At 40.9% G+C, this 15,474-nt stretch overlaps 1 protein-coding gene across 1 annotated transcript in view; it reads right to left on the bottom strand.

Moving 5' to 3' along the window:
• Nucleotides 1-4,526: 4,526 nt before the first annotated feature.
• MYO5C (myosin VC) overlaps nt 4,527-15,474 on the bottom strand; it is a gene marked incomplete at both ends in the record, with an annotated part of 99,201 nt that continues 88,253 nt past the window's right edge. The window contains 4 exons of the mRNA XM_079699076.1: nt 4,527-4,679; nt 5,893-5,973; nt 6,488-6,662; nt 14,684-14,966. Coding sequence (XP_079555202.1) covers nt 4,527-4,679; nt 5,893-5,973; nt 6,488-6,662; nt 14,684-14,966 — 692 coding nt within the window. The remainder of the gene's footprint in view (nt 4,680-5,892; nt 5,974-6,487; nt 6,663-14,683; nt 14,967-15,474) is intronic.

Consider the following 15,474-nt stretch of genomic DNA (forward strand, 5'->3'; position numbering starts at 1 on the left):
TGATTCCATTTATACAATAAGTCCGGGACAGGCAAATCCATAGAGACAGAAAGTAGATTAGAGGTTACCAATAGGTGGGAGAGAGGGGGTTGGGAGTGACTGCTTAATGAATACGGGATTTCTCTTTTTGGGGTGATGGAAATGTTCTGGAATTAGATAACGTACATTCTTGTGAATATACTAAAAACCTCTGAAATGTATGCTATAAAATAGAGAGTTTTATATTGTGTGCAAGCATATCTCAACACAAATTATTATTATTATTATTATTATTTTTTGTGGTACGCGGGCCTCTCACTGCTGTGGCCTCTCCCGCTGCAGAGCACAGGCTCCGGACGCACAGGCCCCGCGGCCATGGCTCACGGGCCCAGCTGCTCCGCGGCATGTGGGATCCTCCCAGACCGGGGCACGAACCCGCCTCCCCTGCATCGGCAGGCGGACTCCCAACCACTGCGCCACCAGGGAAGCCCACAAATTATTTTTTAAGTGCGCAAAAGACTTGGACACTTCACAAGTGCAGATATTCATATGGTCAATAAACAGATAAAGAGGTGCTCAATATCATTAGGCATCAAAGAAACGCAAGTTAAAACCACACCGTGAATCCACTACTTACCCACCAGAATATCTAACAGTAAAAAAGACTGATGATGTGAAATGTGGGTGAAAATGTAAAGAACTGGACCTCCTCTGCTGGTGGGAGGATAAATTGGTACAACCACATTGGAAAACTGGTTGATAGGACCTACTATAGCCACACATACATATAATTCTATTCCTTGATATATACTCAACAGAAATGCATACTTACATCCTCAAAAAAAACCCCATGAACAAGAATGTCATAGCAGATTTATTCATAATAGCCCCAAACTGGAGAAACTCAAATGTTTATCAATATACACTAGATACATAAAATGTGATATGTTTATGTAATAAAAAAGAATAAACTGCCGATACATATGGCAGTAAATGGATGAATCTCACAGACTTAACTAAAATTATGTAATGTTTAGTGTCAGAAACCTCTATTCCATAAGCTGCACTCTAAGGTTTACTTTAACATGTGAAATGTTACGTGGGTCAGTTTTTTTTAATATCAATTTTTTTGGGGGCCACACTGAGCAGAAGGTGGGATCTTACCCCAACCAGGGATCAAACCCCGTGTCCCCTGCAGTGGGAGTGCAGAGTCTTAGCCACTGGACTGCCAGGGAAGTCCCATGTGGGTCAATTTTTAACAGATTAAATAATTGTAAATATGCTTAATTTTCCGCTGATGCCAATACTAAATATATTTTGAAAACAAAGCACCTATTTCAAAAGATATGCATGTGTATTGTGGAAAAATTAGAACATACAGACTAACTACCATACCACCCCTCACCCATACTCTTTACCACACAGAAAGACCATTGTCAACACCTTGGTATGCACACACCTGAACATTTTTCTGAGCATTTAAGGAAGCCTGAGTATTCTAATTTAATGTTAACACATACATACCTTCCAGAGACTCAACACATGGAACCGATCAGCAGATGGTGAGAAGTTAGAGCTGTGGCTCCAAGTGCTAAGGCAATTGCATCCCATCTAACTAATCTCCTTACCTGGGCTTGACAGCTCAGCTGCTCCCTCCTTCCCACCTGCAGCTCCGCGTTCATGTCTGAAGCACGCGCTGCAGTTCGCATCACTCACTCACCCCTTGAATCTTCTGACCATCCACGCTGCCAGGTGCCGTCAGAACTTGCGTTGAACAGTTTCTAGGGCTCAGTTCTCTGCCCTTTGCAGGAAGCAGAGTTCAGCAGGTTTGACCCCCATAAATTCAGACCCCGCTTTACTGAGCAACCCTGACATTCACCTGTAACTGAAGGTTATCAGCAGCTCCCGCCTCTTCACAGTCCTCACCCCGCCAGCACCTCATTGTTTTGGCCCCTCTTGCTACATTCAGCTTTGTAGAGCCGATCAAGACTGTGGGGTGAGGGCTCCCCTGCCCCCTTCTCCATGCATAAACTTTTCAGGCTCTGCAGGTCTCCCCATCTCCAAACAGGATCTACTCCTTCCCAGGACTGAACCCTCACAAGCCCTGCCGCCTCCAGTAGGACTTTGCCCCTGCAGCTCTGCTCGCCACATCAGGATGACCACAGGGATGAGCAGGATGGGGACCTGCTCTCCAGGAGCTCATAGGGTAGTGGAGGGAATGGCCAGAGTTACTGCCTTATAGCCCAGGATAAATGCTGTAAAACAGACAGGAGCCCTGAGTTACCGGTGCCAAAAAGGAAGGGTGATGGTCTCTTTGTGGCATAGGGGAGACCTGGAAGGGGCATGGAGAAGGCAGTCCGTGTGGACCAAAACCCAGCCAGCTCTCCACCAAGTAGCCCCTCATTCTGGCACAGTCTGGGAGCCCCATGCAGACAGAGCCTGAGCCAGGACTGAAGGCATATTTACTTCCTCTCTAAAAAATTTTATATATGTTTCATGAGATATTATGAATCTATAAAGATTCTAGCATCTTCAAGTATGACCCTTAAAGAAAGGCATAAAACTTGGGCACTTAAAAAAACTGTAAACTCCTAGCAATTAAAAGAATCTGGCCCAATTCATTTGGTAATTTATTTTATTGATTAAAATGTCACCAAGTTCTACTTCTCATTTCTTCATATACAATGTATCTAAATGAACTAAATTCAATCATTTGTAATATGAAAAGACATTACATATTAGTAGGGTGATGTTGCTTCATAATCATGTATTATTTCCACTCCTAAGATACATGCCCATGTTACAGAATCACAGCTATGGCCTGTGGCTTTGGGGTGGTACAGAAGAGGCCACAGGCCAGGAGTGCTTATCAAATGATATTTTATGCTCTGAAAGGAAGAAAGAAGAAAACTTCGGGGGAACAAGTAATAGTTCCCACAAAACTTGGGAAACAGATTTCTCAAAAGGAGGAACTGACAAAATTCTTCAGTTATTTTTATGAGAAAATCTAAAAACATATTTGAATGCTGATAAGATAGAGAAAATCATCTATGTTGCCTTTTCAAACTTTTTTTAAAGTTATTTTATGAAGGATATTAAACAGTGAAAAATTATGGCAAATATGCTGGCAGATAAAATTTAAAGAAATCTTCTGGAGGAGGAGATGATAAATGGCATGGAAATTAAGCTTGAATGATATATTAGTTTTTTTGTTTTTTTAGTAAATTTATTTATTGTATCTATTTATTTTTGGCTGTGCTGGGTCTTTGTTGCTGCACGCAGGCTTTCTCTAGTTGCAGTGAGCGGGGGCTACTCTTTGTTGCAGTGCGTGGGCTTCTCATTGTGGTGGCTTCTCTCGTTGTGGAGCACGCGCTCTAGGCGCGTGGGCTTCAGTAGTTGCAGCACGCAGGCTCAGTAGCTGTGGCTCACAGGCACTAGAGCGCAGGCTCAGTAGCTGTGGTGCACGGGCTTAGTTGCTCCGTGACATGTGGGCTCTTCCTGGACCAGGGATCGAACCCGTGTCCTCTGCATTGGCAGGCAGATTCTCAACCACTGCACCACCAGGGAAGCCCTGATATATGAGTTTTAAATGGATACATACATAAAAATACTTCTAGGGCTTCCCTGGAGGCGCAGTGGTTGAGAATCTGCCTGCCAATGCAGGGGACACGGGTTTGAGCCCTGGTCCGGGAAGATCCCACAGGCCGCGGAGCAACTAGCCCCGTGAGCCACAATTACTGAGCCTGCGCGTCTGGAGCCTGTGCTCCACAACGAGAGGCCGCGATAGTGAGAGGCCTGCGCACCGCGATGAGGAGTGGCCCCCACTTGTCGCAACTAGAGAAAGCCCTCACATAGAAACGAAGAGCCAACGCAGCCATAAATAAATAAATAAAATTTTTTTAAAAGGCAACATTCCTTAAAAAAAAATAAAAATACTTCTATGATTCATTTCAGATTGAATATTCTCTTAAAAATTGGAGGGGCCTGAAATAAATATTTTTTTTATGCAGGAGCGTTTTAGTAAAAGGAGTTGGTGAAACACCTCTGCCCCCATCAAGCAGGCATGGGGTGAGAGGACTTTGACAGACTGCCATGGCCAAATGGGATTATTTGGAAGACTCAGCCCTAGAACCCATCTGTGGCTTCATAAATGTATCTGGGCTTCACATGAACTTCAGAAAACTTAGGATAAACTGTGTCCCTGGGTCTCACTCCCTCTGGGTGGACCCCTGTCACAAAATAGATCTAGACAAGAGGCACCTGGCAGAAAATACAAAACTTGCAGGAACTCTAGTAAAAGCTGGCTGAGATTCCAAAGGTAGCAGTGGCCTTTCCAGCCTCAGCTGGCATGTGTTAATTCTTACAAGATGACAGTGGCAGCACCATCACCATGAGCAAGAGAAGATGTGGCCCATTTGGGAGAATTCTTATTTTCTTCCTTAAATCACATTCCAAAGCATTTCCAGTTCCAATTAATAAGCCACATCCCTCTATCTGACCTTCATTTAGCTTTTGAAAGAAAAGTGCATTTATTCTCTTTTTTCCTGCTATAATCTATTGAGAAAGCCTAGTTTGAAACTGCTGGGGATCTGGATCATTTCCAGAGCATGTGGAGAGGGGCTAAAAGGAAATGTGACTTGAAAGAGATATTTGGTATCCAACATCAGGTGTGATGAATCCTCTCGGCTACTGAGGAGAGCCTGAAATGAGAACCAGAGGAAAAATGAGTATGGAAACCAGGGCACTCTGCTTTAAGGCTGTCTGGAAGTCAAGAGCAAGGAAAACACAACAACTCTATCTCCAACGAAAAACTCCTTGCAAAATCATGTGAGATAACACACAAAAGGGCTTTTCAACAGCACAACTCCAAGGTGAAATGGTTTATCCAGGTTTTCCAGATCAGCTCTCATGAATACTTAACTTGCTCTGTTTCACTTCAGAAGTTAATTTCCCACAGGATGGACTGACTGTAAATCCATCTACTTTCTATTCTTACCTATTCTCATGGCATAATTCTAAGACCAAACAAGAGTGGAGCTCAGTATTAAATTTTTATTGCATTAATATTTCTTTTTAGTTCAGTGGTTTGCAAACCTTTTTGGTTTCAGGACCCCTTTATACTCTTAAATTACCAAGGACGCCAAACAGCTTTTGTGCACATGGTTATAACTACTGATATCTATCATATTAGTAATTAAAACAATAATTTTAAATATTTATTAATTCATTAAAATAACAAGCCCAATACATGTTAACATATTTTTATTGAAAAACAACTACATTTTTGAAAACAAATCAAAAAACTAGTGAGAAGTGGTATTGTTTCATAATTTTGTAACTCTTTTAAATGTCTGACTTAATATGACAGGTGGAATCTTGTATCTGCTTCTGCATTCACCTCTAGGGATATGTTATTTTGGTTGAAGTGTATGAAGAAAAGTCTGCCTCATACAGTTATGTATTTGGAAAAAAGAAGACTTTGCAGACTCCCTGAAATCATCTCAAGAATCCGCCCCGCCCACCAAGGACCCTTGAACCAAACTTTGAGAAGTGCTGCCCTAGTTCATTGGGCAAGAAACTTCAGGGATTAAAATAAGAGAAAATGGGTACACAGGTTCTCTCTTTCCATTCAGCCTCTGCTCCCTTGCATATACTCGAAGACTGATGAGAAACAAGACATGCTGAAGGAACACAGAATGTGAGTCACGGTTTTGGTGTTTTTGTTCCCTTCCTACCCGGGCGAAAATGGGTTCTGAAAACAGGGAATTTGACAGGGAGAATTCCTGCTGCTTTTCCTGGGTGCCTTTCCTTTGTATATTTGGTACATGTACTTTAATCCTGAATTTCTATAATGGTAATTAAACAACACTGTCTTATACTAAAAATTAAAAGGCACATCCTTAAGGATCTCACCTGTACTTTGCGAACAAAGGATGGAGTCACTCTTTTCTCGAAGTCATCTATAGGTGTGTATGAGTTAAGGATCTTTATGATCTGCAAACAGTACATAAGATGGTGTGAGGCCACAGAAACGGACAACTCTGTCCATGAAATAATGGTTCCAGTGGTCTGGGAACAGTTGGGAACCACAAGTGGTTCTTTTAGACTATAATCTGGCTCTAGGAACCATGTGTTATTTTTTTCCAAAAGAGAAAACAAGCTGAGAAGAGCACAGAAGGCAGCAAGGACAGTGTATAATTGGACGACCTTAAGAGAATTCCCCATTTCCAGCCTCCTTCCCCGCTCCCACCCCCTCTCCCCACACATACACATATGTGAGTATAGCGGGCAGGGAACGTGTCATATGCACTTTTATGTTTTTAAGGCCTAGAGTTAGTATTTAATAAATGCTTGTTAGATAAGAGGGCAGCCCACGGGAGATACGTATGCTCCCCAAAGAGCACAGAGAGATGCAGATGCACCCCACAGCTGGCTAAGCCAGGAAAGGCAATGCCAATTACATGATCTGTGGGTGAAGATCAGGGAGACACTCAGCAAGGCTGGTCACCTGCACAGCAGACAGGGAGGTGCAGCGTTCGTAGATCTCCTTGGCATCGCTGTCTGTGGTCTTCTTGACCTGAAGCAACCAGGCTGCCTGAGAGAGAGCTTCCAAGGTTTCCCTGGCCAAGCTGTTCTGCAAATTCTTATCTTTAAGCCATTCTTCTAAGTAGCTGATGTTGCACCTGGAGTAAACGCCAGAGGAGCAGAGAAGAGGGGTGACCTGCTTAGAACACTTTAGGGGAGGGTGCCGAATCCTCCAGTGTGTCCCAGCATGGTACCAGAGCTCACTGAGATCCTTAGGACTACAGCCCAGCAGTTTCTTTATTTGTAACAAGACAGAGTTGGGCCAGATGATCAGCTCTCACGATTCATGGTTCTTAGGATCATGATGGTCTAGGGTGAGGGGCCATAACAGCAATAAACTTTGGAGAAAATCTGAGCAAAGAACAGTGACTACAATAATTTATAATCTATTCAAGTACCCTTAATAATAGATTGAAAATATATTAAAGGAAAAAATCATAGTGGTATTTGAAGAGAAGACTTACATTGGTATAAAAATTGTTTGATCTCTTTTCCCAAATTAGCAGAAAATTTTCAATTGGTAGAGGATTTCTTTTAGTCCACTGGGGTTTTTATTCTTGTTTCTGTCGCTGATTATCATAGGTTTATGAGTTAAGAGCCATGGGTTTTAATCCCACCAATCCGTTGTGTGAGCCTGGAGAGTTACTCAACCTCTCTTGGTAAATAAGAGTGTTGAGAACACTCATACATTGCTAGTGGGAATGTAAATGGTACAGCTGCTAAGGAAAGCAGTTAGGCAGTTCCTCAAAATGTTTAACATAAAACTACCTTCTGACCTAGCAACTCCACTTCTAGGTACTTACTAAAGAGAACTGAAAACATGTCCACACAAAAAATCATACACAAATGTTCACAGCACCATTAATCATTATAGCCAAAAAAAGAAAACAACCCAAATGTCCACCAGTTGATGGATAGATAAACAAATTGTGGTCTATCCATACAATAGGATATTATTCAGCAATAAAAAGGAGTGAGGTACTGCCACATGCTACCACAGGGGGGAGCTATGAAAACATTATGCTAAGGGAAAGAAGCCAGTCACAAAATACAACATATTTATGATTCCATTTATTTTTAAAATGTCCAGAATAGGCAAATCTATAGAGAAAGAAAATATATTTGTTGTTGGTTAGGTTGAGGGGGAGGGGACTCCCCAGTGGGACTTGGGTAGGGGATACGAGTGGCTGCAATTGGGTGTAAGGTTTCTTTCTGGAGTGATGAAACTGTTCTAAAATTACATTATGGTGATGGCTGCATAACTCTGTAAATATACCAAAAACCACTGAACTATACACTTTAAATGAGTGAACTCTATGGCATGTAAATTATATACCAATGAAGCTGTTTAAAAAATTGAGTGTTGAACTAGGTGATCTCTAAGGTCGGTTCCAGCTCTGACCTTCCAGATTAGCAACTCCCCATGGGTTATAACATTGGGACAATAATGCTGAATTAATGTATTCTATAGGGATGTAATGAGTGTGAGATAACATCTCTTGCACTGGTTACCCCCCCACTTTTTTTGCATTGTCAATTTTGTCCCACTAGTTCTTATTACAAAGATTCTTAATGGGAATCTACTGAATTTTGAGCATGTTAATCCTCCCACTCAAAACTCTGGGCTGGAGTTCTGGTTCTTGGTAAGATGAAGCGAGCACTCCGTTTTGTTTCTCCCACTGAATGCAGCTATAAAACCTGGATGGAATGCCTGGAACAGCTATTTGAGGACTCTGAAAAGTAAACAGTAGCAGGTGGACTGGGAGAGAAGACCAGAATTTGAAGTATCTCCAAATTGACAATGAGTTTACCAGTATCTTTCCCTCTGCTATTCATTGGCCTGAACTCAAAGCAGCCTGAAACTCAGTAGTGGGCATGGGTGCCAACAAAGAGCTCCAGGAGGAGCCCTCTAGTTCTGGCTCGAGGTGCTGGAAAGGGGTGTCCTAATGCTCTGAGAGAGGGTGGAAATTCTGTTTTTCTTTTTTCTCCTTTTCCTTTCTTCTTCTTCATTTTCTCATGTGCAAGCCCCAAACAGTCCTATGGTTGTGGCAACAGGGTCCAGTAGGAAATTAAAACTCTGAGAGAGGAGAACTTTCTTCAGTTGGAGGAGTTGTGGCTCAAGAGGACGGCATGAACTCTCCTTGCTCTTCCTCTCACCACTTGACCCCAGGTGGGGACATTTGCTGGAAGTGCACCACACAGTGAGTTAAGTGAAGCCCCAGTTTTCTGTCTGGAGGACCAAAGAGGGGATCCCCAGGTATCTGGAAAGTACCAGGGGTATTGTGGAGAGGAGGAGCTTAGGAAAGTGACCCTTCAAGTTATTTATGAACTCTTGGACACACCCCTGAGCCCAGGGATGGATCTGACCCTCAAGAGCACACATAAACTTTGAGGACTAAACTATAGGATTGCACACCACCCAGGTTTCAGACTGGCCACTGTGTGTCACACACAAGACAAAACCAAATAGCATTACAAAGGCTTTGAAGACAGAACTGACAGAGGAACCACAACCTGCAGAGCCTGAACCCAAGTGAGCTGATTACCTGATAAAAGTATCAACATTCTCCATAGGATTTAAAGACTCAGTGTCTCATAATATAATAATAAAAGTGTCCAGAATACAATTCAAAATTACTTGGCGTATGAAAACCAGGAAAATCTTAAGTCACATTAAACAAGGCAATTAATAGTATCAACTCTGAGATGACACAGATGTTAGAATCATATGACAAAGACTTTAAAGAAGCTATCACAAAAATGCTCCAAAAAGTAAGGACAAACTATCTTGAAATACATGAAAAAATAGAAAGCTTCAGAAAAGAAACAGAAGATGTTTCAAAAACATGGAAATTTACAACTGAAAAATAACTGAAACAAAAGAACTCACTGAATGGGCTCAAGAGCAGAATATAGATGGCAGAGAAAAGAGGCAGTAAACTTCAAGGGATCAATAAAGACTATTCAATCTGAAAAGTACAAAGAACAGAACTTTAGGGATAACAAAATAATGAAAGGTCTAACATTTGTGTCATTGAAATTCCAGAAGGAAAGGAGAAAGTGTGATGCAGACAAAACATTTGAAGAAATGGCTGAAAATGCCACATTTGGTGAGATCCACAAACCTAGAGTCAAGAAGTTCAGAGAAGCTCAAAGAGGCTAAACCCAAAGAAATCCACACCCAGATGCATCATAATCAAACTGTGGTAAACTAAACACAAAGAAAAAAAAACTTGGAACTCAGTCAGAGAAAAACTATGCATTATTTATAGGGAAATAATAATTCAAATGACTGTGCATTTCTCATCAGAAACCATGGAAGCCAGAAAAAGTGGAACATTTTTAAACTGATGAAAGAAAGGACTGTCAACCCAGACATTGGTAGCCTATAAAAATACACTTTAGGAATGAAGGTGAAATGAAGGTATTTTCAGAGGAAAGAAAGCTAAGGGAATTTATCATCAGTGAACCTGCTCTAAAAGGACTACTAAAATAATTTCCTCAGGCAAAAGGAAAATGAAATCGAAATGAGATTTGGAGGGAAAATGAGACTTGAAACATTAGAAATGAAGGAATAACAGAAATGATAAATACCTGGGTAAATACAATAGACTATTCTTCTATTAAGTCCTTTAAAATATGTTGGATGGTTTAAAACAAAAATTATAACATTGTCTGGCAGAGTTTTTGATGTATGTAGATATAATATATAAGACAACAAGCAAAGAGGGGAAAGGGGTCTATGTAATGGTAAGGTTTCTACATTCCACTTAATGTGATAAGATACTGATTCTAAAATGACTGAAAAAGGTAAGTATGTATACTGTAATTCCTAGAGCAGCCATTAAAAAAGATACAAAGAGATACAGTGAAAACACAATAGATAAATTTAAAAGGGGTACCAAAAATGTTCAAAGAACCCAAAAGAAGACAGAAACTGGAAATCAGAGAAACAAAAACCAGAAGGAACAAACAGAAAGCAACAAAATGGTAGACTTAAATCTGAGTATACCAATAATTACATTAAATTTAAATGGTCTAAAAACCCCAATTAAGAAGCACAGACTGTCAAACTGGATGAAAAAATAAAACAAAAAACTGGACCCAAATATATGCTGCCTACAAGAAACTCACTTCAGATATGATACAGATAGGTTAAAAGCAAAAGGATGGAAAAAGATATACTATGAAAACACTGATCCAAATAAAAAGTAGACTTTCAGACAAAGTAGACTTCAAAGCAGAGAAAATTACCAGGGAGGGACAAAGAGAGATCCCACATAACGATAGGAGGGCTAACTCACCAAGAAGACATAACAATTCTTAGTGTGTATACACCTAAAAACAGAGCTTCAGAATACATAAAGCAAAACCTGACAGACTGAAAGAAGAAATAGACAACTCCATAATTATAGTTGGAGACTTCAACACTCCTCTCAATAATCAGTAGAACTAATAGACAGAAAATCAGCAAGGATCTAGAAGAAATGAAAAACACCATCAACAAACTGGGTGTGATCTACATTTATAGAACATTCTACCCAACAAAAGCAGAATATACATTCTTTTCAACCCACTGCATGGGGAAGATTCACAAAAACAGACCTGGGTCACAAAAGCAAATATTAACAAATTTAAAAATAACTGAAATCATACAAAGTTTGTTTTTTTCAATGTAAAAATATTTATAAGTTTTTGTTTTTGTTTTTTAGGCCACGCCATGCAGCAAGTGGGATCTTAGTTCTCCTACCAGGGATCAAACTCATACCCCCTACACTGGGAGTGTGAAGACTTAACCACTGGACTGCCAGGGAAGTCCCAAAATATTTATGTTTGTATTTTAAAAATAAACCTGGGATATGGGAACAGATGTATATGTATAACTGATTCACTTTGTTATAAAGCAGAAACATACCACTGTGAAGCAATTATACTCCAATAAAGTTGTAAAAATAAATAAATAAAATAAAAAATAAAAAAATAAAAATAAACCTGGGAAAGTCTTGGGCAAAGTGGGATGGTTGGTAATTCTAGTATCACAATCTATGGTATATGTTAACCTGGATGTACCTTGAGATTTTTTTAAAAATTGTGGTAGAAAACGCATTACATAAAATTACCATCTGAACTACTGTAAGTGCATAGTACAGTAGTGTTAACTATATGCACCATGTTGTATAACAGATTCCCAGAACATTTTCACTTTGTAAAACTGAAATTGTACATCCATTGAATGAACAACTCCCTTTTTCTCTCTCTCCTCGGCCCCAGGAAACCACCATTTTACCTTCTGTTTCTAAGAGTTTGACTGACAAAGTATGTTCTTCAAGCACAATGAAATTAAACTAAAAATCAATAATAGAAAGGTAACAAGAAACTCTCTAAACACTTGGAAATTAACACACTTCTAAATAATCCAAGGGTCAAAGAGTAAGACTCGAGGGAAATTAGAAAATATTTTGAACTGAACAAAAATGAAAATATAACATATCAAAATTTGTGTGATAGAGTTAAAGTAGTGCTTACAGAGAAATGTATAGCATTAAATGCTTATGTTAGAAAAGAAAGGCCTCAGAGCCAATAATCCAGGCTTCTACTTTAGGAACCTAAAAGAAGAAGAGAAAAATAAATGCAAAGTAGGCAGAAGGAATGAAATCATAAAGACAGTAACAGAAATCAATTAAATTAAAAAAAAAGACAAAAATCAGTGAAACCAATACACCTCTAACAAGACTGACCAAGGAAAAGAGAAGTCACAGATTACCCACAGAGGAGTGGAAGAGGGGATATCACTACAAATTCTGCAGAAATTAAAAGAATAACAAGGGAATATTCTGAACAGCTCTACACACATAAACTCAACTTTGATGAAGTGGACCAATTCCTTGAAAACCAAAAACTACCAAAACTCATCTAAGGTAAAATATATAACCTCAATATTCCTACAACTATTAAAGAAATTGAAAAAGAAAAAAAAAATCTGTGGTGGCTGCCACTCCTGAGGGACTAAAGCATGCATTTCTCATGCTGGCATTCTGCTTTGTCCTTCTAACCCATCTTTCTAGGTCCTCCCATTGCTCCTGGTGCTCCTTTCAAAGGGGGCTGTTCATACCCTGCCCTCAGTTTTCCTTCACTGAGGCCTGTGTTCATTCCTCTGGTTCTGGGTCAGCTGAAATCCTACTTGTCCTTCAAGACCCAAGTCAATGCCTTTCGTATTCCCCCCAAATTCCCTCAGGCCAGCAAGCAATGTTTGTAGTTGGGCCACATTATTCTGGTTCCTAACAGAACTGTCTCCGTCTCCAGGACCCCTACCTAGGTTCTTATCAAAGATCGCTGGGCAAAACAGCCACAGTGGAACTTGCAGCAAAAATGCTATTGTGGAGATGGTGAGATAAAGTTCCACATGAGATAATATTTTTACAATTCATGACTACGCACAAAAAAGAATTACATACTAGGAAATCTTTATATCTTCCCAGGAACTGGTCTGCCTCACCAAACCAGATGAGACCAGAGAGCTATGACGTTTGGCTTTTTCTCCTGGCAGTCAGAAAGCCCAGAGCCAGTTTTCAAGCTACTCTGTCTACTGTTTATGTTTTTCTTTTCTGTGGTTTTGATTTTCCACTTGTGTTCATATTTTGTTATTGTGTTGCTTGTGTTGTCATAGTAAAGTCACTGTAAATCCTGGTGCGCCTTGTTTATGGCAGGAGCTGAGTCAATATCTGAATGAATGAATGCCTCTTAAATGCATGTACTACTTACTCAGACCAACACACTGGAAAGTCAGTACTTCTCTAATAGCACTTTCAATTGGTGAGAGGAGAAAATACTGAGCACCTATGGGGACAGATGTTCACTCAACTTGGGGACCTACTGGTGGAATGAGAGTTTTTAGCAAAGACTCTGGTGGCACATGAGGTTTATGGCTTTACTTTAAATAGGCCTGAATCCTACCTCAGAGGGCTACAGGGCATCTGCTCAGTGCTCGGGAAATAAACAGAAGTCTTTCCTCTCTCAATGAAGAGGAAAAAAAGCCCAGTCCTCCTGAATACTCCCTCATATCTGAAAACGACAACCTGGTATCATGAGAATTTGCCACAGTGATTTGTAGGGATGTCCACCTCTAATGCTAAAAAGATGTAATGGATGCCTCTTGTTTATTTCTTGGCTTAATAAACTTTTTTGGGTCACTTTTCATTGTATCACTGCCATCATCACCATCCCAGGTTCTCCTATCACCTACAGGTGTCAAATCCCTGCACATATTATAAAAATCTTAAATATCTATCCCATATTATATGCTTTCTAATAATGTGACAGTGTTAATTCAAACAATAGCTAATGGTCTGTGTTTCCTTGGTTTAGAGACAAAGAGAAGTCAACACACCTCAAAACTGGATGACCATGTCCACAGGATGAACTCCCAGTGCTTGGCCTGGCATTCCAGACCCTCCCAGTCTGGGTCCAACTTACCACTCTACTGCGGACCTGTTGTTCCCAACACAAACCTCCGCTTAATCTAGACAGAGCTATTTACTCCTGCCTGAGGATGGTCCTCACTCAGTTCTACCACTGTGCCTTTGCCCACTCATTCCCCTGCCTGAAATGTTCTCCCATTTTTAATCACTCACACACAGTTTTCAGGCTTCTTTAACTTTTCTGTCCACGATAATTTCTCCTCTCTGAAGCACTTCCCTCACCACTTGTTTGTGACTTAATTCTAGTGGTTTTGAATCATCATTTAGCTTCTCAATGGCAGGGATCAAATCACCCTTTCCTCTGTTTCCTGTGTCCCCCACCAGCAGTGCTAGTCACAGAAGTGGTGGTCAATAAATTCTGGTTGAGTATATGATAACCACAGAGGGCCAGAATTTAAAATACACAATTACTAGTTCTTAGTAGAAGACATTCTGCCAGACCGTCAAGTTATCGTGGGGTAGAGTGATGGGAAGAGGGCCTGGTATCAGATGGCTGACATTTCCAAGGTTCTAAGAGTCATCTTGCACACCCTCCAGCAGTGCAGCTCTTGTGGAGGGAGGGCAGAGTGTGTGGCCTTGGACTTTAAGAGCATCCTTTCTGGCCAGTCTCTCCGGGATTAGTGGTGCTTTATGGGTCTTACCTTATCTGCATGCCTTTTCTGCAAGAGCACATGTCCTTGCGCAGGAAGAGGCTGTTCAGGGTGACCGCCCCAATCAAGAAGAAGAGCTGCTTCACTGCCTGCCTCACGATCTCGGGGTCCAGGCCGTTCTGGCACATGGTACTGTAAAAGTAGCTCAGCTGCTGCAAGATGGAGGTCATTGTGTAGGCATCCGTGTCATCTATGCTGGATGACCGCTTCCGGAAGCCTGTGGGCTTCAGGCTGGAAATGCCCTGCAGACTCTCATACTCCAGCATGCCTGGCACTATGGAGAAAAACGAGAAGATTTTCTTGCACACACAGTGGGGACACCCAGAGAACATTTCCACTGCTCTCATGTGTCTGTTTCAGGAGGTGGGAGATTTTCCACACGAGTTAGTGTGGATATAGCTGTGATAGAGGAAGCAGAAGAATGGAGGGCTGGGGAGCACCAGGATGTTAGGGCTGGATGGGGATGAACCGTCATCTACAGCAGGGCAACAGCTCCTCTTCTTTCAACTTCACAGGAGAGAGAGCTGGTTAGCGTGACAACCCACGGTCTGGAACTACTTAAAGCCTAAAGTATTTAAATTTCAGAAAACTGAAGAAAGTATACAAGAATTTGAGTGAGGCTTTAGAATTTCAAAAATACTTGGCTAAGAACCAGGATTAGCCACATAAGTAGCAGCAGTTCTCCCAAGTCTTTCCCTTCAGGATGGATCCCCCTTACAGAAAGAAAACTATGACCTGTGTACTTTTATATATGTAATCATTTTAGCAATCAAAGAATAAAA

This window comes from Hyperoodon ampullatus (genome assembly GCF_949752795.1).
Source record: "Hyperoodon ampullatus genome assembly, chromosome: 3".
NCBI classification, from domain to species: Eukaryota; Metazoa; Chordata; class Mammalia; order Artiodactyla; family Ziphiidae; genus Hyperoodon; species Hyperoodon ampullatus.